Below are 27,013 nucleotides of genomic sequence, written 5' to 3'. Positions count from 1 at the left end.
AATAATGTCCAATCAATTGAATTTACCACAGGTGAACTCCAAGTTGTATCAATGGAAACAGGATGCACCTGAGCTCAAATTTCAAAACAAAGGGTCTAAATACTTATTTACATAAGGTATGTTTTTTCTTTTTAATAAATGTGCAAAAATGTAAAAAGTATTTAGCTGGGAAATTGTTTATTGAATCCATTTGAGAATAAGGTTGTAACGTAACAAAATGTGGAAAAGGTCAAGGGGTCTGAATGCTTTCCGAAGGCACTATATGTACTGACATCCACCAATCAGGCCTTTGTTAGTGGCCAGACGGAAGCCACGCCTGGTACTGTATGTACAACTGATAATGCAAACAATCATGCACACTACATTTTTTGTCTAATTTATTTTTCATTATGTGTCAGACCCCAGTAATGCCAACTGTCACCAATGGCATCGGCTAATGGGGATCCTAATCAAATCAAACAGGAAAGGGTTGTCAGACTCCATCCCACCAACCATCAGTATACTAATTATTTCCTTAGTTCACCTCATGCAGTTCCCTACTACATCCAAAACCAACAGAATTAACTACAAACTAGCACTACATGGAAGGATGTGGACTGTAGTGTGAGGGGATGAGAGGCTCGCCTCATAGGAGACTGTTGCCGATTACTGCCCAGGTGTGGTGGTCTTTCAGGCACTTATTGCTGCCGATGCATCACCCAGGTGGTGGATGTTCCAGCCTACCTACAGAGGAGGAGGAGGTGTGTACTGCAGAGACAGATGTGCCTGATAAAGCTCTGGGCCTGTCTGACTGATGTCTCCCTGTACCATCAACGCAGATTCCAGTCAAGCTACTCCTTTACTGAACTGCATTGTCATCTAGCTGTGACCCTCTTCCATGAACTGCCAGCTCCCTGAATTTGTTTTAGTTTGTTTTTTAAAAGTGGTAGGTTCTGTATGAAAAGTGCTATATGAAATAAATATATTTTTATTACATATCAATGGGCTGTGTGCATTTTCTGCTGGTATATCCTGAGGTAGCTCCTGCTCAGCTGGTTTCTCTGTGGGTTCAGGAAGAGGTGTAGTCTGGTTGTCCCCCATGACCATGGTCCCCTCAGGGTTCCCCTGACCCTCCACACACCCCTCCTCCTGGAAGAGAGCGGTGATACAGATTACACAGACATAAACACACTTTCAACATGGCGTGTTTACCCACCCCCACTATGTTAGTCCTATCTATCTAGTCCTATACTGTATTTACAGAATGACATTATGGTCGACATATGTGGGTAAATATGAGTCAGCTATGATAAGTGAGAATTCCTCAGACAAACGCGACTGAACTATTTTGATGTGTGTGTAGATATTTCAGTAAGTATGGTAAACCGCTGATGTGTATGCAGAATAAGGTGAGATCAGATGGGACGCATATTAAAGGGAGTCTCATATAAAGTCTTAATGAAAAGTCCCATTGTGTTTATTAAACATATTTAAATACACCACATGAAAACCACACAAATATTAATAAAAAATAAATCAGCATGAACTTGATGAACTGCATTCATTTTCTCATTAAGTTGGAGGGTAAATAATAAAATGAATGTGAACATCATATAGCCTACACAGTACAAACACTATGTAACAGACTTTTTAGGCTCATACAATGTCTGAATGCAATATTTTACCCAGGAATATTCAACACTGAAATATGCTACTATTGTTATTTCAAATGCATCGGTGGCTCTTTTCTGCTGACAATGAAAATGAATCTGTCTTTAATGCATGATTTGATCTAAACATCAGAAGCTATCAAGGTTACTGTGGTAAAGGTCAATGGTTACTTTCCATGTTATAGAGTGGGATGGTTTTTCTGCTGGTGTATCCTGAGGTAGCTCCTCTCTGAGAACCTCTTCCCGCATTGTGTACAGGCGAACGGCCTTTCACCCATGTGGACCTTCAGGTGCATCTTCAGCTGGTCCTGGCGGGTGAACCTCTTCTCACACTGGAGGCAGCTGTAGGGTTTCTCTCCTGTGTGGACCCTCTGGTGCCTCTTCAGGTCACCAGCCTGGGCGAAGCGCATGTGACACTGGGTACAGCTAAAAGGTTTCTCCCCTGTGTGGACTCTCTGGTGTCTCTTCAGGCTGAACGAGTGAGAGAAACTGGCTCGGCACAGGTGGCAGCCAAATTGTTTCTCCCCCGTGTGCACCCTCTGGTGGATCTCTACCTGTTTGGAGAAACTGAAGACTTTCCCACAGAACGAACACGGGAAGCGCTTCTCTATGGCGATATCACCTTTACTGATTCCATCTCTACTATTTTCATTTGTCACTGAGCTTGTATAGCCATTTAGTGTTGAGGCACTGGCATTGTCTGAGTTCTGGTTTAACATTAGGAGAGTTTGAGGAGGACGAAGGCCAGGGAGTGTCTGTGTTGTCACAGGGTCCATGTTCCAGTTGATAGATCCTATAGAAGGCAGGCTGAAGGCAGCACCTGTTGGGGGGTTAACCTGAGTTGCCATCAGTCTCTCTGAATCACAACTATAGGAGCAGGATGGAGCATTGCTAGCGAAGTCTGTATCTGTTCGCTCTCGCTGCATACTTACATCACCTCGTCCCCGCGGACCAAATCTACGCCTTACACTAGTCTCAGCCAGTCTGTTGTCTTGGAGACTAAGTTTGGATGTTGTTTTGTGTTCCACTGTCGGTTTCTGGTTGAGGTTAACAGTGTTGCTCCACAGCCCAGAGTTGAGGACGCTGTCCCAGCCACTGACCTCCACTATGTCGCTTCTGGTCCTGGCCTGCTCAGTGATGTTGTCCCCTGGGCCCTTGGCTGCACCCATCTGGGTCTGGGAATCCAAGCTGGCCGCCCAGTCTCCTCTGTTAGCCTCCAGCCAACCACCTACATGAAAAGGTTAGAAAATAGACTTTACAACCATGGCAGAGAAAATGCTATATATTTAGTTTTTTTTTGTCAATTACCTGATCAAGTTCATACATTGTGTTTAAAAAAAATGTAAACTTAAGTTGTATTAATTTAATTTTAAGAAGGAAGAATAAATAATAGCAAGGTGCATCACTATTCCCATTGCAGGTAGCCTAGTGGTTAGAGCGTTGAGCCAGTAACCGAAAGGTGACAAGGTAAAAATCTGTCGTTCTGCCCCTGAGCAAGGCAGTTAACCCACTTTTCCCCGGGCGCCGAAGACGTGGAAGTCGATTTAAGGCAGCCTCCACACCTCTCTGATTCAGTCAGTTGAATGCCTTCAACTGATAAGTCTATTCCGCATTTAACCCAACCCCTCTGAATCTGAGAGATGGGTGGGGGGTTGGGGGCTGCCTTAATTGAAGACGTGGATGCTATTATTTATTCTTCATTCATAAAATTAAATCGATACAACTTATGTTTACATAAAACACACTTTATAAAAGTATGAACTTTCCCTTTTATTATGTACACTACATGACCAAAAGTATGTGGACACCTGCTCGTAAACATCTCATTCCAAAATCATGGGCAATTAATATGGAGCTGGTCCCCCATCCCCCTCCTCCACTCTTCTGGGAAGGCTTTCCTCTAGGGGATTTTTTTATATTTTATTTACAAAAATAATAATTAAAATCGGCCAATGTTGGGCGATTAGGCCTGGTTTGCAGTCGGCGTTCCAATTCATCCCAAAGGTGTTCGATGGGGTTGAGGTCAGGGCTACACTGTACAGTTGAAGTCGGAAGTTTACATACACCTTAGCCAAATACAATTAAACCCAGTTGTTCACAACTCCTAACATTTAATTCTAGTAAAAATTCCCTGTCTATGGTCAGTTAGGATCACCACTTTATTTTAAGAATGTGAATTGTCAGAATAATAGTAGAGATTTATTTCAGCTTGTATTCCTTTCATCACAGTCCCAGTGCGTCAGAAGTTTACATACACTCAAATAGTATTTGGAAGCATTGCCTTAAACAATTTAAACTTGGGTCAAACGTTTCAGGTAGCCTTCCACAAGCCTCCCACAATAAGTTGGTGAATTTTGGCCCATTCCTCCTGACAGAGCTGGTGTAACCGAGTCAGGTTTGTAGGCCTCCTTGCTCACACACACTTTCTCAGTTCTGCCCACAAATTTTCTATAGGATTGAGGTCAGGGCTTTGTGATGGCCACTCCAATACCTTGACTTTGTTGTCCTTAAGCCATTTTGCAACAACTTTGGAAGTATGCTTGGGGTCATTGTCTATTTGGAATACCCATTTGCAACCAAGCTTTAACTTCCAGACTGATGTCAATATATGTCAATATTTGATGTCAATGATGTCAATATATCCACATAATTTTCCTACCTCATGATGCCATCTATTTTGTGAAGTGCACCAGTCCCTCCTGCAGCAAAGCACCATCACAACATGATGCTGCCACCCCTGTGCTTCACGGTTGGGATGGTGTTCTTCGGCTTGCAAGCCTTCCCCTATTTCATCCAAACGTAACGATGGTCAATATGGCCGAACAGTTCTATTTTTGTTTCATCAGATCAGAGGAGACTTCTCCAAAAAGTACGATCTTTATCCCCAAGTGCAGTTGCAAACCGTAGTCTGGCTTTTTTTATGGCGGTTTTGGAGCAGTGGCTTCTTCCTTGCTGAGCGGCCTTTCAGGTTATGTCGAAATAGGACTCCTTTTACTGTGGGATATAGATACTTTTGTACCTGTGTTACGCACGCCTCTATGAAGAGGGAACGCAACACCCTGCTACAACTAAACTCTCCGTGAAGTGAAAAAGGTATGGACTGTAGGTGCAAGTAAGGATGACAACAGGCAGAATGTGGTACCGTTTTACAAGGACTTTATTCCTTTACACGGTAATATGGGGAAAAGGGGCTGGACGGAACCAAAGCAAAGAAAGTAAATCTCAAAGCCCCCTCTCCTATCTTACCTGCCTACCCACTACTTACCTAATTTAGCACCACCTGGTACCCTAACCAAAATACAGGGGGTGGTCCACCCAGGTCTTACCTAGAGTGCCTAGACAATGAATATACTACGGGTATATGTATGCCCGCGGGCCTCTTGCCTAAGCACTCCCAAGGTGCCTTCCCCTTCCCCCCGGGAACAAATGAAACAGAATATTAAACAATTTCACAAACAAACTAAGCAAACAAAGGACATCAACTAAGCTCTACCTGAGCAACAAAACATACCAACTTCCCATCAAAATCAAGCTCTAGCAAAATCTCTCTGCAATGACCTCCCAGCAAATCTCCCTCCCCTGAACAGAACACTGGCTTTTATATAGCTTCAGAATGAATGTGTAACTGGAGACAGCTGTGTCTTGACGAGGGGGCGGGGTCAGCTCTCCAATTAGCCCTGGAGTTGACCAATCAGCTGCTTGAGGGATTTCAGGAAGCCATTTCCTGAAATAAACACATGCAAATACACAAACTACAACACATAATCTGGGAAACGTAACACCTGTTTCCTCCAGCATCTTCACAAGGTCCTTTGCTGTTGTTCTGGGAGTGATTTACACTTCGCACCAAAGTACATTCCTCTCTAGGAGACAGAACGCGTCTCCTTCCTGAGCTGTATGACAGCTGCGTGGTCCCATGGTGTTAATACTTGCATACTATTGTTTGTACAGATGAATGTGGTACCTTCAGGCTTTGCTTCCAAGGTACCTTCATTGCTCCCAAGGATAAACCAGACTTGTAGAGGTCTACAATTTTTTTTCTGAGGTCTTTGCTGATTTCTTTTGATGTTCCCATGATGTCAAGCAAAGAGGCACTGGCTTTGAAGGTAGGCCTTGAAATACATCCACAGGTACACCTCCAGTTGACTCAATCAGAAGCTTCTAAAGCCATGACATGATTTTCTGGAATTTCCCAAGGTGTTTAAAGGCACAGTCAACTTAATGTTTGTAAACTTCTGATACAGTGAATTATAAGTGAAATAATTTGTCTGTAAACAATTGTTGGAAAAATTACTTGTCATAAACAAAGTTGATGTCCTAACCGACTTGATGTCCTAACCAAAACTATAGTTTGTTAACAAGAAATTTGTGGAATGGTTGAAAAACGAGTTTGACTCCAACCTATGTAAACTTCCGACTTCAACTGTATGTGCAGGCCAGTCAAGTTCTTCCACACGATCGAGGAACCATTTCTGTATAAACCTCGCTTTGTGCACTGGGCATTGTCATGCTGAAACAGGAAATGAAATTCCCCAAACTGTTGCCACAATGTTGAATGCTCAGAATCGTTTAGAATGTCATTGTATGCTGTAGCGTTACGATTTCCCTTCTCTGGAACTAATAGGCCTAGCCCGAACCATGAAAAACACCCCCAGACCATTATTACTCCTGCACCAAACGTTACTTGGCACTATGCATAATCCAATGGTGGCGAGCTTTACACCACTCCAGCCGACGCTTGGCATTGCGCCTGGTGATCTTAGGTCAGCCACGGGTGTGGTTGAAATAGCAAAAATCCTCACATACACTATACATACACAAAAGTATGTCGCCCTTACCTTGCTCCCCCATCTTTAGTCCACTCAGCAGGTCAATGCTCTCTGGTCCGTCTTCTATTGTCTCCTCTTTCACCAGCAGCAGATCAGGCTTCCCATCCTCCATGTTGTTTACTGACTGCAAGAAATAAGGTTGGGTTTAGTTGACACTATTTGGGTTGGAATTGGATCTTTCAAAGGCATGTCAAGACCAGGGCTGGTATCCAGAAAGTGTCTCATAGTAGGAGTGCCAATCTAGGGTGGCGCATCCGTCTTAGGCACTGCATTGCAGTGCTAGAGGTATTACTACAGACCCTGGTTCGATCCTGGGCTGTATCACAACCAGCTGTGATCGGGAGGGTGGCGCATAATTGGCCAGGGTCGTCTGGGTTTGGCCGTCATTGTAAATAAGAATTTGTTCTTAACTGACTTGCCTAGTTGAATAAAGGATCTGTCCATATAATTTTTATTAATTATGATCTACAAGGCAAAACTGATCTTAGATCAACACTCCTCTGACCTAGTACCATTCAAACAGTAGTTCAGTGGGCTCACCTCAGTGAGACTGTGTGTGGTCCTGTTCTTCTCAGCTGGTTGCTCTGTGGGTTCAGGAGGTGTAGTCTGGTTGTCCTTCATGACGATGGTCCCCTCACGGTTCCCCAGACCCTCCTCACAGCCCTCCTCCTTCACCAGCAGCACCTCCAGACCCTCCTCCTCCTGGAAGAGACAGGAGATACAGACATACACTTGAAAAAATAGGAATAAAACAAGGGGGGTCAATGCAAATAGTCTGGGTAGCCTTTTGGTCCCAGACTTGGCTCTCCTGTATCACTTGTCCTGAGGTAGCAAAGAGAACAGTCTGACTTGGGTAGCCTTCATCTGACACCGCCTGGTATAGAGGTCCTGGATGTCAGGGAGCTCGCCCCCAGTGATGTACTGGGCTGTATGCACTACCCTCTGTAGCACCTTGCGTCTTGCTGCCGAGCAGTTTCCATACCAAGCCGTGATGCAACCAGTCACGATGCCTCGGTGGTGCAGCTGCATAACTTTTTGAGGATCTGAGGACCCATTCAAAATCTTTTCAGTCTCCTGAGGGGAAATAGGTGTGGTCGTGCCTTCCTCACAACTGTGTTAGTGTGTTTGGACACCAAGGAACTTCAAGCTTTCAACCTTCTTTACTACAGCCTTGTTAATACGAATGGGGGTGTGCTCGGCTCTCCTTTTCCTGTAGTCCACGATCAGCTCCTTTGTCTTGCTCACATTGAGGGAGAAGTTTTTGTCCTGGCACCACACTGTCAGGTCTCTAACAACCTCCCTATAGGTGTGGTACTCATTGCGCGGTCCGGTCCGCAGGCCCCTTAATTTGCAGCTTGCGGTGATTTTCCATTCATAATACATAATATTGATACAATTTAAATTCAATGTGTTTAATGCGGGCCTGAATCACTTCATTGAAAAAAAAAAAATATATATATATATATATAAGTTCCCTGGACGGCAGATAGATGGCAGTATAGCGCAGCTGTTGAACAGAAAGGCCGAAATAGAAGGCAACTGCTCAGCTACAGTGATCGACACATTAGTTTGCTACTAGCTAATTTTGCAGTCTGGTTGACATGGATCAACTTATTGTAAAAGAAACGTAAATCTATTGACAATGAAAATGAGGAAAAAGAGCTGGAGAATGTGACAGCTATTGAATGAACAACCACTGGAGAACCAGGTAAATCGGGAAGATGGCGGTGGGGAAATGCAGCTAGCTAACGTGGCTCCGGTGGCTTAGAGAAGGATACGGAATTGGATTCAAGAAAAACAAAGTTCCATATGAAATGGACAGAAGTATTTTTTTTGTACTGCATGATGGAACTAGCTCAAAAGGCAGTCAATTGTTTTAAATTAGCAATTTTAGAACGACATTTGCAGTCACACCATGCCCACTTTGACAAAACATATCCGCCACAAAGCAACCTCAGAAACAACAAAATAGCACAACAGCAAATGATCGACAGAGAAAACGACAGAGGCAACATATGCGATTGCTTGGATACTCGCGAGAAACAAGGCGGCGGAGATTGCCAAAATGTTTTTTGGCCTCAGCCAAAATATTGTATGCTGGTTTCACAAACAAGGGAGCTATTTTAAAGCAAATTAAGGGACTGCAACTCTCAGACTCGACCATAAGACGCATAGAAGACATCGGTAAGCAAGTGATTACTGACACATCAGTGGCGTCGTGTTTTAGTATTGCGCTTGACGAAAGCACTGATGTAAGTGGCATTGCCCAATTGTGTGTTTGGGTCCGCTTCCCTTAAAACAAGTCGTTCAGAGAGGAACTTATGTTTACTGCCCCTTCAGGGACAAACACGAGGAGAGGATATTCGGAAAGCCATTGTCACATTTTTTGCTGATAATAATATTACTGGTCAAATCTGGCATCTGTGTGCAATGACGGCGCACCAAACATGCGAGGGAAGGAGAAGGGACTCAGAGGCCTGATGAGAAAGAGATGATATTCCCGAATTTGTTACGTTTCATTGTATCATTCATCTTGAAGCACTTGTGGCTAAACTCAAAGACTGACTTACAAAATGTGATGCAGCAAGTTGTGCGCATGGTGAACATTATTATTGCGAGGGCAGGGGCGAAAATTTGAAATCAACTTGAGGGGACAATTACATTAAATTTTCTCAAGAGCAATTCCTGAGGGGGACACCAAAAGTAGTGCTGTAACACAGCCTACGTTGTTAAATGAATATTGAAGAACCATAATTACTACTACTGGATAATTGATAGGTACAGTAGTTAACTGAAGGGTTGTCCCAACTTGTTAAAATGTTTAAATCATTATAATACTACTACTAATAATAGTTATAGCAGTGTTCCTTATCAGTCCAGTATGTATGCAGGTATTTGTATTTACAACCAGCAATACCAAGCAAGGCCAGTAGGTGGTAATGGTACTGTACACTGTATGGGTGCAGGTTTCATAAATACAATGAACATGGTGAGATCTCATCTCAAAGAATCTCCATTGAGAACCATCACAAAGTTGGTCTCCGCACTGAACTGACCTTTTTTTATTTATCTTTTTCTTATTCATTTATATAGTCATTAATTATGTGCCACTGGTTTGAGTCTATTACAACATCTTTACAAGAACAAAATGCTCAGAATAAGTACAGTTCTAAAAGCAAAATAACTACTTCAATGAAAAACCCAAACAAATCAACCAAAATACTTAGTTATTGTTCAGTCAGTGTCTCAACTCTTCAAACAACAGCTATGGACAAGTATGTCACAAAGTATGCAATTTTAAATTAAAGAAATAATTAGTAAGTGTACTGTCATGTACGAAAAACTACTAAACAAAATAACAAATATCATACTATACACCAGGGGTTCTCAAACAGGGTATGTGGACCCCTAGGGGACCCTGGTGTAATGGCAAGGGGTCCATGAAATAAAAGTGTAATGAATGTATTAAGCAGCACAAGGATTCCACTAACTTTACATATAATATAGAGGGGGTGGAGGTCCCTGAGGACCACTCAAAACCTTGCCTGCCTTTCCTCATAATATGGTGGCGTTCCAGTACTCAAAAAAGGTTGAGAACCACTGCTATACACACTACTGAACAAAAGAACCGAACATATGAGGGTTTCATTTGAGGGTTTCAATGGATCCAACAAATTGCTGGCAGATATTTTCCCTCAAGACTGTCCAGCCTGTCTTTATGTACATTACAGACAAAATTCTGATCAGCACCTCAACTTGGTCAACCAACCCCCGCACCTCCACTGGAAGCCTCCTGAGGACCTCTGCTGCCTCTCAACTACTGCTACAGGGGTATTTGTTTTGCGAAAGAGAGGCAACTGCACTGAAAGAGAATCTATGTTCAGCTCAGGGTACTGATCTAGAGACTCATCCAACTCCACCGTGAGAAGCACTCTTTCCAACTTTTGCAGAATGTTTAGACTGTCCTGGTCAAAACGGTCGCCAAACTGAACCTCCACACCATCCAACACTGATCCACTGCTTTGCCAGCAAATCGTCTTGAGTGCGTCTCAATGGATTCAATGGAGTCAATCAATGTTGTTGCTTTCTCATACAGTGCAAGGTATCTTTCGTCATTTCTGCTGTTTACCCCACGCGCTGGATAACTGGACACTGATTGGATTTAGCTGGTGTGCTGTTACAGTTACACAGTGGCGGTGGGTTTGGCAGTTTTGATGTGCTGTGAATTTTACAATGGCTTTTCTCCAGTTCCTAAATCCTGCACTAATGAAGGCAGCATCTGCTCTTTGGCCAAAAGATGGCTGGCTTGAAAACCCTTGGCTACAGTGAAAACAACACTCCTTTTATTGGTGGATTATAATGTAGCCAGGGGAAATTGCGAAACCATCTCTCTTGAAATGTCAACACTCTGTTGGCAAGAGTGTGCGGTTCTATAAATTGCGGGTGTGGCTGATATGGTTTTGTGCCATCACTGAGGTAACTGAACAATGCTGTGCCACCTCCCCTATACTGGTGCAGCTGGCAACAAGGTTGACACCTGGTCTGCCGTGGCTGTGCCACTGTCCCCTATACTGGTGCAGCTGGCAACAAGGTTGACACCTTGTCTGCCGTGGCTGTGCCACTGTCCCCTATACTGGTGCAGCTGGCAACAAGGTTGACACTGGGTCCTGCCGTGGCTGTGCCACTTTCCCCTATACTGGTGCAGCTGGCAACAAGGTTAACACCTTGTCTGCCGTGGCTGTGCCACTGTCCCCTATACTGGTGCAGCTGGCAACAAGGTTGACACCTGGTCCTGCCGTGGCTGTGACACTGTCCTCTGAAGTCTCTCTCCTTGGCTCTTTCCCTTTCACCACCCTCACTGCCTCAGTCTGTCTCCTAGAAAAGAAATAAGGTGTTTGCTGTACTCCTAACTACCGGTACCCAAAACTACACAATTAATCAATACCATTGCCTTTAAAACAAATCTTAGTTCAGTCACCAGTTTAAGTTGAGAGTGGGAGTATCCATGGCATTTTCCAATTATGTCCCTATTTTACAAGTCAAAAAAATGGAGAACCTTTCATAATGTTGCCAAACAAAGACTCAACAAACTTACCTGAGACTCCCTGTCTCTGCCAGTCTGTCCCTGCCCATCTGTCCCCAGCTCTGCTGTCTGTGTGCCCTCTGTTGCCTGATCTGCCTAATGACATCATTGTGAAACATTTCCATTAGCATTTCACTTCTTTCTAATGAACATTTTATCAACTAGTCTTAGGCTACTAGGGTTCTTGCTTTGTGTTTTGGTATACTGAAAAATACTCTACTTTTTTCTGACATTTTTCTACCTGGCAGGCTGGCTAGCTACACACACACACACACAGTGTGTGTAGGTTATTTACAGTAGGAGATGGGCTTCTATCATCCTATATGGGCTTTGATCTAAAAGGTAGCTAGCAAATGTGAAACGGATTGCAGTGACAAGAGTTGACAGCTGTAGGAGTTCACCATTTACACAACATATGCTGCAACCTTTTGTCATTTTAATATAGTTTGTTTCATATTGGCTGGCTTCCATCAATAGTTGAATTTCCAAAGCTAGCGAGCACAAATTCAGTTTCTGTGGTGTTTGCTATAATATTTGCTATCGTCAGTTTACTCCAAGATCGGCACACATGTGCTTCAAAGTCCCATAGCGACAATTTAGCTTTTGTTACGAGACCATTAAAGATATTTAAGACAATGGTAGAAGAGAGTGTAGTTCTGTTCAGTTGGGAGTTCAGTTTATCGCAGGGACTTTGAAGCACTACAGCCGCATGCTGATCTTGGAATAAACTGACGATGGCAAAGATTCCATCTTTGACAACGCCACATAAATGGAATAGGTACTAGCTAGCTTAATAGTTTGTTTGCCCGCTAGCTCTGCAAATTCAGCTAGTGTGTGTATAAACCCTGCCAACATAAAAAACAACATTGCTATGGCGCGATTGATTGGATTAACCTCACGTCAGTTACGTGCATTGAGTGCCTTTCAGACAGTAGATACGAACCCTCTTACCTGCCAGATAAGGAACTGGCAGTGGTCAAACCATTGTGAGGCAAAGGGCGGGGGGGGGGGGTCGCAATCTTTTGAAACTTAACGCGCTATTAAGTGTCTATAATCAGCACAAGTGCTTTCATTGCATATTATTGAAATTACATAGTTATGTTTACAGTGATATAATGGGGGGGGGGGGGGAATTCAGAGGTTGGGGGGGTCGTGTCCCCTCCGTCCCCCCTGGGATTTCCGCCTATGTGCGAGGGCACTGAAACACCGGCAATTCTTCGAGTTGCTGGAGGAATACCAGACAGAATAAGGCGACTTGCTATTTCAGTGAGGCGAGATGGCGGTCTCGTGGCAGAGTTTTGGAAAGATTTCCTCTCTCTTCCCTCAAATCCGTGTATTTGTTGCAAGCAAGGAGAGAGAGGAGCCAGAACTGGATAATCCACAGTGGATATTAAAGCTGGCTTTTTTAACTGACGTCACCTGAACACGGTGAATCTCCAGCTCCAAGCAAAAGCTAAAACTTCTGGCAAAATGCTGTGTGTGGTCACAGCATTTCAAAATAAAAATCACCACACTGTTCATACCTTACAGTTTGTTAATTTCCCAAAACTCAGAGCAGTGACCACATCCAACCCAGACATACTGCAATGTTTTAGCTATGATGCATTTGTGCGTGTGTTGGAAGAGCTGAAGTTTCAGTCAAGATTCAAGGATATCATGAAGTACAAGTTGTTCAACTTCATTGAGAAACCCTTTCATGTGCCAGTGTTATCTCTGACCCCAGTCATCACAGCCCTCTGTCCTGACCGTGCTGGAATAAACACAGAGAAACAGACTGACCAATGCACACCTGTATTGCCTCACAAGGATAGCAACAGACTATACATTTAGAATGAATTCAGTCAAGGGGCAGAAGGGACATTTTTACTCATCCAACTACTGAGGTAACACTTAATATGGGTCATATACATGTGATGTAGCCTATTTTATGTGTGTATGTATATATTTGTGATGTGCTGTACATCAAATCAGTTGCGTGTGCTCTATTGCTCTGATTTTGCAAGAAAAGTACAAATTAAAGATCTGTGCGGCCCTCAATGATTGTCTCAATCCAGTGTCCCCCTTACAAAAGATTGTGAGTAACACTGCTATATGCTGTTTAATCGTCGTCTGTGATCAGGCCTTCGATGGAGTTGCAGTCGTGGGTGAACAGGGAGTACAGGAGAGGACGAAGCACGCACCCCTAAAGGGTTGAGGGTCAGCATGGCGGATGTGTTGTTGCCCCCAGGACCACATTCAGTCCCAGGATCCTTAGTTAGTGATGAGCTTGGAGGGCATTATAGTGTTGAACACTGAGCTGTAGTCAATGACCAGCATTCTCACATAGGTGTTACTTTTGACTAGGTGGGAAAGTTGAATGTTAACGTGTTTAAAGGTCTTACATGGGCTACGGAGAGTGTGATCAAACTTGTCACCTGGAACAGCTAGTTCATTGCATGGTTCAGTATTGCTTGCCTCGAAGTGAGCAAAGAAGGTAGGCTCGCGTCACTGGGCAGCTCGTGGCTGTTTCAATTTGTAATCCCTGATAGTTTGTAAGCCGACAAGCGTCAGAGCCGGTGAGGTATCCGCTTCATCGGACCACTTCCGATGTGTTTTGGCTAGTAAACTGGAATCATTAGGCTAGTTCTGGTGAGATTTGCTAAATGGATGGTGAGGGAGAGCTTGTACACGTCTCCGTGTGTGGAGTAGCTGAGTTTTTTTCCCTCCCTAGTTGCACGTGACATGCTCGAAGAAATTAGGTCAAACAGATCAGTTTTCCTGCATTAAAGTCCCTGGCCACTAGGAGCACCGCCTCTTGATCAGCATTTTCCTGTTTGCTTATTGCCGTTTTCAGCTTGTTGAGTGCTGTCTTAGTGCCAGTAGCGGTTTGTGGTTGTAAATAGACAGCTACGAAGAATATATACACTGAACAAAAATATAAACACAACATGTAAAGTGTTGGTCCTATGTTTCATGAGCTGAAATAAAATATCCTAGAAATTTTCCATATGCACAAACAGCTTATTTCTCTTAGATTTTGTGCACAAATCCCTGTTGGTAAGCATTCCTCCTTTGCCAAACCATCCACCTGACAGGTGTGGCATATCAAGAAGCTGATTAAACAGCACAATTACACAGGTGCACCTTGTGCTGGGGACAAAAGGCCACTAAAATGTGCCGTTTTGTTACACAACACAATGCCACAAATGTCTCAAGTTGAGGGAACATGCAATTAGCATGGTGACTGCAGGAATGTCCATGTGTCGTGTGCAATTCTCTTTATAAATAAAGAGACACAGACCACCCCCCCTGGTCTTACCGGAAGCTGCTGTTCTGTCTTCCCGATGCACGGAAAATCCAGCTAACTGTATATTATCCATGTCCTTGTTCAGCTACGACTCTGTGAAACATAGGATATCGTTTTTAATGTCTTGTTGATAGTCTCGAACGGGGCTCATCCAGTTTATTCTCCAGTGATTGCACGTTCGCAAGTAGAGTAAAGGCGGATTATACACTCGTCGACGCAGTCTCACCAGGAATCTGACTCGCCAACCCCTGGAACCCCTCTAATTACGAATGATGGGGATTTTGGCCTGGTCCAGGAAGAACAGTATATCCTTTGTGTCTGACTCCTTAAAGAAAAATTATTGGCCAGATCGAGCTAAGTAATTGCTGTTCTGAGGTAAAAGAAGCTATTTTCGGTCATAGGAAACGATAGCGGAAACATTACGTACAAAAAAAGTTAAATGCAAATTGGTCAGGAGCCCGTAAAAGGGCGGCCATCCCCCTCTGGCAACATTCTCATTTAGTAAGTGTATATTGATAACACACTGTCGTGTTCATGCAGAATAGGGTGAGATGTATACTAAAGAGTCACAATGAGAAAAATGTCTTACTCACAGTTCAGACGCCAAACTTATGGCGAGTTAAACTGAATAGAAATTAAGAACAGGCTGACACGGTTAAGAGCTTTGCTTGATGTACCGATTGGTTTCATACAACCCCTCAACACTGCAGTAAATTTCCTTGTTGGTTTTGGGTCAAATTCAGGCTTAACAAAAGTCACACAAGTCCTCCACCTGCAGATCCGAGACCATGATTACACAGGAGGCTGGAACGGCATCAACCACATGTATTTGATACCATTCCACTGATTCCGCTCCAGCCATTACCACAAGCCCGTCCTCCCCAATTAAGGTGCCACCAACCTCCTGTGCATGATTGTGCTTCCATTGTGAGTGTGGAGCAACCTTCATTGGCATGTAATTAACATATCTTAATATGCAATACCATTTCTCCCGAGTGGAAGAACAGCACTCTGGCGCCCTCTGCATGAAACAGAGGCGAGCTTCACGTGCACCACGCCGAAAGAGTGGCAGAGGCTGCTGAACTATCGGCAACATTTAGACGAGGCGTACTTGATGGTTTCAGACGGCACTCTAGCCCCACTTCCAAAGACAGTGACATTTTGTGTTCGGTGGGTGATGCTTGTTTGAACAAGGGCTTAGAATGAAAAGTTACTTTGTGTTTATTAAACATAAACAAGATTTAAATACACCATATGTAACCCACACATATACAGGTCTCAACTACAAATCTCCATGATACACTGCATTCCCTTTCTCATTAAAAGTGTCTTTGGGGGAAAAACCTTTAGCTGAATGGAGGTAATGAAATAGGCATTTGTGAACATCATATACAATGCCTTTGTAAAATATTCAGACCCCTTGCCTTATAACATTTATTCAATTGTATTTTTCCCTCAATCTACACACAATACTCCATAATGACAAAGCAAAAATAGTTAAAACATTTTTGCTGAGCACCTTTGGCAGCAATTACATCCGAGTCTACTTGGGTATGACACTACAAGCTTGGCACACCTGTATTTGGGGAGTTTCTCCCATTCTTTGCAGACCCTCAAGCGCTGTCAGGTTGGATGGGGAGCGTCGCTGCACAGCTATTTTCAGGTCTCTCCAGAGATGTTTGATCAGGTCCAAGTCCGGGCTCTGGCTGGACCACTCCAAGGACATTCAGAGACTTGTCCCAAAGCCACTCCTGCTTTGTCTTGGCTGTATGCTTAGAGTCATTGTCCTGTTGGAAGGTGAACCTTCACCCCAGTCTGAGGTCCTGAGCGCCCTGGAGCAGGTTTTCATCAAGAATCTCTTTGTACTCTGCTCCGTTCATCTTTCTCCCATTACCTGCCGCTGAAAAACATCCCCACAGCATGATGCTGCCACCATCATGCTTCCCCGTAGGGGTGGTGCCAGGTTCCCTCCAGATGTGGCATTCAGGCCAAAGAGTTCAATATTGATTTCATTACATATCCACACAGGAACTCTAGAGCTCTGGCAAGAGTGACCATAGGATTCTTGGTCACCTCCCACTTCCCCGATTGCTCTAGGAAGAGTCGTGGTGGTTCCAAACTTCTTCCATTTAAGAATAATGGAGGCCACTGTGTTCTTGGGAACCTTCAACGCTGCAGACATTTTTTGATACCCTTCCACAGATCTGTACCTCTACACAACGCTGTCTCTGAGCTCTACGGACAATTCCTTCGAACTCGTGGCTTGGTTTTTGCTCTGACATACACTGTCAACTGTGGGACCTTACATAGACAGGTGTGCACCTTTCCAAATCATGTCCAATCAATTGAATTTACCACAGGTAGACTCCAATTCAATTGTAGGCATGTCAAGGCTGATCAATGGAAACACGATGCACCTGAGCTCAATTTCAAGTCTCATAGCAAAGGTTCTGAATACTTAAGTAAATAAGGTCTGTTCTTTATTTTTAATACATTTGCAAAAATTTCTAAAAACCTGTTGTCGTTATGGGGTATTGTATGTAGATTGAGGATTTTTTTATCCATTTTAGAATAAGGCTGTAACACAACAAAATTTGGAAAAAGGGGTCTGAGTACTTTGAAGGCACTGTAGCCTACATAGTACAAACACAATATATAACAGACTTCTTAGGCTTACATATATGCCTTATATATCACACAATGTCTGGATGTAATATTCTACCCAGGAACATTTAAACACTGAAATCTGTTACTCTTGTTATTCCAAATGCATCTATGGATCCATTCTGCTGACAATGAAAATGAATTGTCTTTAATGCAAGATTTGATCTAAACGTCAGAAGCTATCGAATATAATAGTTACTTTCTATGTTATAGAGTGGAATGGTTTTTCTGCTGGTGTATCCTGAGGTAGCTCCTCTCTGAGAACATCTTCCCGCAGTCCGTACAGGCGAACGGCCTCTCTCCCGTGTGGACCTTCAAGTGCCTCTTCAGATGGTGCTGGTGGGAGAACCTCTTCTCACACTGGGGGCAGCTGAAGGGTTTCTCCCCTGTGTGGACCCTCTGGTGCCTCTTTAGGGTGCCTGCCTCCGCAAAGCGCATGTGACATTGTGTGCAGCTGAAGGGCTTCTCCCCTGTGTGGACCCTCTGGTGGATCTCCACCTTCTGGGGGCAGCTGAAGCCTTTGTTACAGAACATGCAGAGGAACCGTTTTTCTTTACTATTGCCTGATGTTGCCCCCCCTCCCTGAACCTGGGCTCTAGCCATGTCGTTTGAGTTCAATACCTGATCGAAAAGGATGCGGCCGTGTGAATCGGAAGGCCCCATCGACGTGGACACTGGGTTGCGATCCCTGAACATGTGTAAAGGGGAGTGGGTCGCAACATTTGGATTTGTCTCGAAGCTTTCCCTGTAGTCTAAGAAATCTCTGCCCTGTGAGTGTCCGTCTCCTAGGTGATGATCTGCATTCCATGTGGGAGGAACGTCGCCCTCCACTTTCACAGTCACCTCATCTACAACCAGACCCTCCCCTTTCTTATCAAGGAACCCTTCAGAGTATACACTACTACTGTACCGGTTCCAGTCCCCTCTAGACGGATCAGTCTGGGTCTCTAAACCCAAGGGCATGTTGACATGTTCCGTCTCTGTAGTGTAAGAACAAGACAGATCATCACCACCAGTGTCTAACGTATCACCATCTCCAAGGGAATTAACAGTCCCCTGGCTCTGGTGAAATACCGGTAAATACCCTGAGCCTGAAGCAGGAGGAGAGCCCAGTGGCCCCAGTCCCAGTCTCTCTGGGTCTGATCTGTGGTCAGATCCTGTGCGTAAGAGCCTTTGTGTTACAGTTAAAGTCTCGGTGTCTGTCTCTGACTTGAGGACGGCCTTCGATGTTCCACTGACCTCCGTAATGCTGCGTTGGGTCCTGGGCTGGGGCGTGGTGGCGAGGTTGTCCGTAACTACAGGGGGCGCCACTCCAGCCGCTGCTCCAGTCTTGATGTCTCTGCTGTGTTGTGGGTCGTCTCCTTCAGTCTCCTGCTTGACCAAAGACGATCCTCCAGGACCTGCAGCCTCTGCATCTGCAGACTGACAAGAAGAGAGGAGGTTATTACAGGTACATGAGTGGAAATGGATAACAATGTCGTAAGGATGTCTCACAAGCTCCCCTATGACAAATAAATGACGATGTACATCAGTTGAGGCTACTGAGGGGAGGACGGCTCATAATAATGGCTGGAATGGAGCAAATGGAATGGCATCAAACATGTTCAATAACATTCCACTACAGCCATTACCATGAGCACGTCCTCCCCAATTAAGGTGCCACCAACCTCCTGTGATGTACATGCAAGTAGGGATGTGACAATACTAAAACTATGCCATAATGGGAAAAAACTTTATTACAAATTACTTTTTATTTTAGTTTACGAAAATGAGACCAGACGAGAATTCCATATGAGGCTAATTTAATTTGACATTAAGCTCTTTTTCATCAGTTTTGTCCAGTTTTGGCACCTGAGCGCTGATTATTGCATGGTGTGCTTTTTCCGTAAATCTTTTTTGAAATCTGACACAGCGGTTGCATTAAGGAGAAGTTTATCTATAATTCATGCATAACACTTGTATCTTGTATCAATGTTTATAATGAGTATTTTTGTAAATTGTGGCTCCCTGCAAAATCACCAGATGTTTTGGAAGCAAAACATTACTGAACATAACGCGCCAATGTAAACTGAGATTTCTGGATATAAATATGAACTTTATCGAACAAAACATACATGTATTGTGTAACATGAAGTCCTGAGTGTCATCTGATGAAGATGATCAAAGTTTAGTGATTAATTTTCTCTCTATTTCTGCTTTTTGTGACTCCTCTCTTTGGCTGGAAAAATGGCTGTGTTTTTCTGTGACTAGGTGCTGACCTAACAATCGCATGATATGCTTTCTGAAATCGGACACTGGTGGGATTAACAACAAGTTTATCTTTAAAATGGTGAATAATACTTGTATGTTTGAGGAATTTTAATTGAGATTTGTTTGAATTTGGCACCCTGCACTTTCACTGGCTGTTGTCATATCGATCCTGTTAATGGGATTTCAGCCGTAAGAAGTTGAACACCCATGCTTGTTCAATGAACCATAAACAATTAATGAACATGCACCTGTGGAACGGTCGTTAAGACACTAATAGCTTACAGACGATAGGCAATTAAGGTCACAAATATGAAAACATAGGACACTAAAGAGGCCTTTCTACTCACTCTGAAAAACACCAAAAGAAAGATGCCCAGGGTCCCTGATTATCTGTGTGAACGTGCCTTAGGCATGCTGCAAGGAGGCATGATGACTGCAGATGTGGCCAGGGCAATAAATTGCAGATGCCTAAGACAGCTCTACAGGGAGACAGGACGGACAGCTGATCGTCCTCGCAGTGGCAGACCACGTGTAACAACACCTGCACAGGATCGGTACATCACACCCGCGGGACAGGTACAGGATGGCAACAACAACTGCCCGCGTTACACCAGGAATGCACAATCCCTCGATCAGTGCTAAGACTGTCCACAATAGGCTGAGAGAGGCTGGACTGAGGGCTTGTTGGCCTGTTGTAAGGCAGGTTCTCACCAGACATCACCGGCAACAACGTCACCTATGGGCACAAACCCACAGACGCTGGACCAGACAGGACTGGCAAAAAAGTGCTCTTCACTGACGAGTCGCGGTTTTGTCTCATCAGGGGTGATGGTCGGATTTGCGTTTATCATTGAAGGAATGAGCGTTACACCGAGGCCTGTACTCTGGAGCAGGATCGATTTGGAGGTGGAGGGTCCGTTATGGTCTGGGGCTGTGTGTCACAGCATCATCGGACTGAGCTTGTTGTCATTGCAGGCAATCTCAGTGCTGTGCGTTACAGGGAAGACATCCTCCTCCCTCATGTGGTACCCTTCCTGCAGGCTCATCCTGACATGACCCTCCAGCATGACAATGCCACCAGCTATACTGCTCTTTCTGTGTGTAATTTTCTGCAAGACAGGAATGTCAGTGTTCTGCCATGGCCAGCGAAGAGCCCGGATCACAATCTCATTGAGCACGTCTAGGACCTGTTAGATTGGAGGGTGAGGGCTAGGTCCATTCCCCCCAGAAATGTCCTGGAACTTGCAGGTGCCTTGGTAGAAGAATGGGGTAACATCTCACAGCAAGAACTGGCAAATCTGGTGCAGTCCACTTCAGCTGGCAGCCACACCAGATACTGACATACTTTTGATTTTGAGCTCCCCGTTGTTCAGGGAAACATTATTCCATTTCTGTTAGTCACATGTCTGTGGAACTTGTTCAGTTTATGTCTCAGTTGTTGAATCTTATGTTCATACAAATATTTACACATGTTAAGTTTGCTGAAAATAATTGCAGTTGACAGTGGGAGGACGTTTCTTTTTTTTTCTGAGTTTATTATGTACTTCCGGCGCCGACAGAGATGGCCGCCTCGCTTCGCGTTCCTAGGAAACTATGCAGTGTTTTGTTTTTTTACGTGTTATTTCTTACATTAGTACCCCAGGTCATCTTAGGTTTCATTACATACAGTCGAGAAGAACTACTGAATATAAGATCAGCGTCAACTCACCATCAGTACGACCAAGAATATGTTTTTCGCGACGCGGATCCTGTGTTCTGCCCTTTACCCAGGACAACGGAATGGATCCCATGCAGCGACCCAAAAAAACGACTCCGAAAAAGAGGGAAACGAGGCGGTCTTCTGGTCAGACTCCGGAGACGGGCACATCGTGCACCACTCCCTAGCATTCTTCTCGCCAATGTCCAGTCTCTTGACAACAAGGTTGATGAAATCCGAGCAAGGGTAGCATACCAGAGGGACATCAGAGACTGTAACGTTCTTTGCTTCATGGAAACATGGCTCACTGGAGAGACGCTATCCGAGGCGGTGCAGCCAGCGGGTTTCTCCACGCATCGCGCCAACAGAAACAAACATCTTTCTGGTAAGAAGAGGGGCGGGGGCGTATGCCTTAAGGCTAACGAGACATGGTTGATCCCTGCCTACAGACAGAAACTAAAACAAGAGGCTCCCACGCTGAGGTCTGTCCAACGCTGGTCCGACCAAGCTGACTCCACACTCCAAGACTGCTTCCATCACGTGGACTGGGACATGTTTCGTATTGCGTCAGATAACAATATTGACCAATACGCTGATTCGGTGTGCGAGTTCCTTAGAACGTGCGTTGAAGATGTCGTTCCCATAGCAACGATTAAAACATTCCCTAACCAGAAACCGTGGATTGATGGCAGCATTCGTGTGAAACTGAAAGCGCGAACCACTGCTTTTAATCAGGGCAAGGTGACTGGTAACATGACCGAATACAAACAGTGCAGCTATTCCCTCCGCAAGGCTATTTAAACAAGCTAAGCGTCAGTACAGAGACAAAGTAGAATCTCAATTCAACGGCTCAGACACGAGGCATGTGGCAGGGTCTACAGTCAATCACGGACTACAAGAAGAAATCCAGCCCAGTCACGGATCAGGATGTCCTGCTCCCAGGCAGACTAAATAACTTTTTTGCCCGCTTTGAGGACAATACAGTGCCACTGACACGGCCTGCACATGCGGACTCTCCTTCACTGCAGCCGAGGTGAGTAAGACATTTTAAACGTGTTAACCCTCGCAAGGCTGCAGGCCCAGACGGCATCCCCAGCCACGCCCTCAGAGCATGCGCAGACCAGCCGGCCGGTGTGTTTACGGACATATTCAATCAATCCCTATACCAGTCTGCTGTTCCCACATGCTTCAAGAGGGCCACCATTGTTCCTGTTCCCAAGAAAGCTAAGGTAACTGAGCTAAACGACTACCGCCCCGTAGCACTCACTTCCGTCATCATGAAGTGCTTTGAGATACTAGTCAAGGACCATATCACCTCCACCCTACCCGACACCCTAGACCCACTCCAATTTGCTTACCGCCCAAATAGGTCCACAGACGATGCAATCTCAACCACACTGCACACTGCCCTAACCCATCTGGACAAGAGGAATACCTATGTGAGAATGCTGTTCATCGACTACAGCTCGGCATTCAACACCATAGTACCCTCCAAGCTCGTCATCAAGCTCGAGACCCTGGGTCTCGACCCCGCCCTGTGCAACTGGGTACTGGACTTCCTGACGGGCCGCCCCCAGGTGGTGAGGGTAGGCAACAACATCTCCACCCCGCTGATCCTCAACACTGGGGCCCCACAAGGGTGCGTTCTGAGCCCTCTCCTGTACTCCCTGTTCACCCACGACTGCGTGGCCACGCACGCCTCCAACTCATCAAGTTTGCGGACGACACAACAGTGGTAGGCTTGATTACCAACAACGACGAGACGGCCTACAGGGAGGAGGTGAGGGCCCTCGGAGTGTGGTGTCAGGAAAATAACCTCACACTCAACATCAACAAAACTAAGGAGATGATTGTGGACTTCAGGAAACAGCAGATGGAACACCCCCCCTATCCACATCGATGGAACAGTAGTGGAGAGGGTAGCAAGTTTTAAGTTCCTCGGCATACACATCACAGACAAACTGAATTGGTCCACTCACACAGACAGCATCGTGAAGAAGGCGCAGCAGCGCCTCTTCAACCTCAGGAGGCTGAAGAAATTTGGTTTGTCACCAAAAGCACTCACAAACTTCTACAGATGCACAATCGAAAGCATCCTGGCGGGCTGTATCACTGCCTGGTACGGCAACTGCTCCGCCCACAACCGCAAGGCTCTCCAGAGAGTAGTGAGGTCTGCACAACGCATCACCGGGGGCAAACTACCTGCCCTCCAGGACACCTACACCACCCGATGTTACAGGAAGGCCATAAAGATCATCAAGGACATCAACCACCCGAGCCACTGCCTGTTCACCCCGCTATCATCCAGAAGGCGAGGTCAGTACAGGTGCATCAAAGCTGGGACCGAGAGACTGAAAAACAGCTTCTATCTCAAGGCCATCAGACTGTTAAACAGCCACCACTAACATTGAGTGGCTGCTGCCAACACACTGACACTGACTCAACTCCAGCCACTTTAATAATGGGAATTGATGGGAAATGTAAATATATCACTAGCCACTTTAAACAACGCTACCTTATATAATGTTACTTACCCTACATTATTCATCTCATATGCATACGTATATACTGTACTCTATATCATCGACTGCATCCTTATGTAATACATGTATCACTAGCCACTTTAACTATGCCACTGTTTACATACTCACCTCATGTATATACTGTACTCGATACCATCTACTGTATCCTGCCTATGCTGCTCTGTACCATCACTCATTCATATATCCTTATGTACATATTCTTTATCCCCTTACACTGTGTATGACAGTAGTTTTGGTATTGTTAGTTAGATTACTTGTTGGTTATTACTGCATTGTCGGAACTAGAAGCACAAGCATTTCGCTACACTCGCATTAACATCTGCTAACCATGTGTATGTGACAAATAAAATTTAATTTGATTTATGTGCATGATGGAAATTAAGTTAAGAGGTTTGTATGAACTGTTAAATAAAACTTGTGACTAAAATAGGACTAAAATGACTGACTAAAACTACACATTAATAGGCCATTATCAATAAAATAAGGTGCAGAGAATTGGATTTACCTGCTGTGGGGCAAGGAGACCCACAGCTCCACTAAAACCATTGACAACTGCATGCCATTTAAGGGATTGTTAAATAAATGTTATAACTGTTTGGTTTTAATATCATCACCTCTTGAAGACTAAAACAAAATATAAAATAGGTGACAAAATTAAAGGTTCTACAGATGAATCTCTCCCCCATGTGGAAGCTAGATGAATTGCAACAGCACTAGGCTACATTCAAAACAATCTCTCCCCTCCCCCGCATCCCATTTCCACGTAACATGGAGACTCCTTGAGCTTGAGCCTTTCGGTTTTAGTCAACCAGATGTAAAAACTATATTTTTTGTTATTTTAACTAGATGGTACAATGATTCCCTACACTATTCAGTGCTTTTTTTTTTTACCCCACATTGAATGAACAGTGTAGGATTTTAGCAAACAGGAAATGACAGCGTGGTTTCTACATTGGATGATTGCACTGGTTTCCAATAAATAACACAGCCAAAGTCAAGACAGCTTTCCCATTTTGTTGTCAAATATAAATTCTGCCTTTTAGACTGCGATTTTGTATGTGCTCAAATTACTTTTTTTGTTACACAATGCACATTACCTTAACACTGGCCTGTGAGGATACCAGTATAGCAATATTTTTCCCAAGGGAAAAATTAAAACACCAAGCAGACTAAACTCTTTGGTCCTTTTAAAAACCTGCTGTATGTAAAATATTGTCTGTTATAGCTAGAAAAATAAATAGATATGACTGGATGACAACTTAATTATGTTTGTTTCCAAAAATGTGTGCTGTTTTCCTAAATAAGTTAAATACTAATGAGTATCACGATACTGGTAGCATCCCAGTATGTAAGCAAAAAATTGTTGAGGGGAGCCTTTCTGAAATAAACTGGGAGCATTTTATGTACTGTAATCTAACCTCTATTACGATAACATGCTGGGTTGCGGTTCCACTCTCCTCATCAACAGTGATTGGTTGGTCATCTCTCCATGTATTGTGTTCCGCTGGCTTCACAAAGCTCCTGTGGCCTCCAGTGAGATTTCCTTCACCTGAGAGAGTGATTGGGGGAAAGAGTTGGTTAGGTACCGTCAATGCTACATTGTACAATATTGACAGTTTTGACACGGTCTAGAATTGGCAAGAATGTAAGGTAAAGTTTCACATAATTTTTTAATATACTACTTATAGATCGATTGTTATGTTCGAGGCATCTTGTATTCAATGAGTAAATCATAGTAAATCAAGAAACTTGATAGTGTCTTTCTGCAAGTTAGTTAAGTAATGTGATTCTATCCAAAAACTGACTAAGACCCAATTCTGGTTAACACATCTAAAGTCACATGTGTAGATGTGAACGGTGCGACAGGCCTTCTGCAAAATGTACCTCTTGCCATTCCTCTGTATCGGTCGAGGGACTTGATACTACTGGGGAAACTGGCGAGGACGCGGTCTGGCGTTGTCCTCTCTGCACGCTCCCGTGCCACCTTCAGTTCCAGTAGCTGTAGTTTCCTCCGCAATACCCTGTTTTCTTTCTGGCTTTGAGTTATTTCCAAACGAAACACTGCATAGTCGTCGTCTACAAGTTTGCAGACCTCTACCACGGCGGCATTCGCTAGAACCTCCATAATGGAGGCTATTTGAGTGTGAAAAACCATACAGTTAGCCATTGTTAGCTAACATTAGCAGCTAGCTAATGTTACCTTGATAAAATATCAACCAAGTCCCGTCTCCAACGCGACTTAGGCTACCTGGGATAATTATGTTATAATGTGCAGTTAAGAGTCATATTTTGAGTTCCAATGTGTAAATAAACGTCTAAATAACAACAATTTAAACGCTAACATGGAAGTTGTTCATGGTCACTTCCGTTTAAACTTATTCTTCACTGGTTCTGAAATGGCGGTTGGCAACCAACTTTTAGTAATGCCTTACCGCCACCAACTGGACTGGAGTGTGGAACAGACAGGGAATGTCTCAAATTGAACTTTACCCAATTAAACTCGGCCTTCCCCTTAAGGAAATGGAATACATAATTCAAATACAATATCACCTTAAGGGTTTCATAACAATTCAATTAAACTTGGCTCTTCAATACCATTATTCCTAATAACAAATAGTCCCTTTCCCTCCAATACCGATGGCACTGAAATATAATTTGGTCCACTGTCTCAATCTCCTCCTGGCAGTGATCACACTTCCCAGTTGGATGTATCCCTACAAATTTCTAAGTGCTGTTGAGTCTCATGAGTCCCAGTCTCAGCCTTGTGATTACGTTTCCCTCTCGAGCCGAGGAACTCCCTGCCCTCACGTTTTCCTAGATCTTACACAGGTGTCTTCCCTTTCCGTCCCTATTCCACAATTCTTGCCAATTTTTTTTACCACTGCTTTTATTAATCCCTGGCCTCTGCTTTACTGAAGAGAAAGGATATTATTGGTTGGCATCTTCACTTTTGTCAAGTTTAATTTCTGAGAGTTCACCATTTGTCGACTGCTCAGGGTTTTCAATTTTATTT

At 44.2% G+C, this 27,013-nt stretch overlaps 1 protein-coding gene across 2 annotated transcripts; it reads right to left on the bottom strand.

Moving 5' to 3' along the window:
* Positions 1-954: 954 nt before the first annotated feature.
* LOC110534612 (uncharacterized) lies at positions 955-26,397 on the bottom strand. Of its 2 annotated transcripts, XM_021619526.3 has the most exons (6): positions 25,885-26,397; positions 25,419-25,549; positions 18,751-18,933; positions 7,019-7,180; positions 6,488-6,602; positions 955-2,877 (listed from the first exon to the last, which is right to left on the bottom strand). In XM_021619526.3, exons 1-6 carry the CDS (start codon positions 26,165-26,167, stop codon positions 1,829-1,831), a joined length of 1,923 nt encoding a protein of 640 aa, XP_021475201.3. In that variant the 5' UTR covers positions 26,168-26,397; the 3' UTR covers positions 955-1,828. The 2 variants fall into 2 exon arrangements, with proteins under 2 accessions (XP_021475201.3, XP_090043561.1); XM_090187435.1 differs by lacking the exons at positions 6,488-6,602; positions 7,019-7,180 and having other exon boundaries at positions 1,722-2,138; positions 17,777-18,933; positions 25,885-26,393.
* Between the last annotated feature and the right edge of the window lie 616 nt (positions 26,398-27,013).

The sequence above is a fragment of the Oncorhynchus mykiss genome, chromosome 10 (genome assembly GCF_057628025.1).
Source record: "Oncorhynchus mykiss isolate SJ-2025 chromosome 10, ASM5762802v1, whole genome shotgun sequence".
Taxonomy (NCBI): Eukaryota; Metazoa; Chordata; class Actinopteri; order Salmoniformes; family Salmonidae; genus Oncorhynchus; species Oncorhynchus mykiss.
This window is presented reverse-complemented; position numbering and strand designations above follow the sequence as displayed.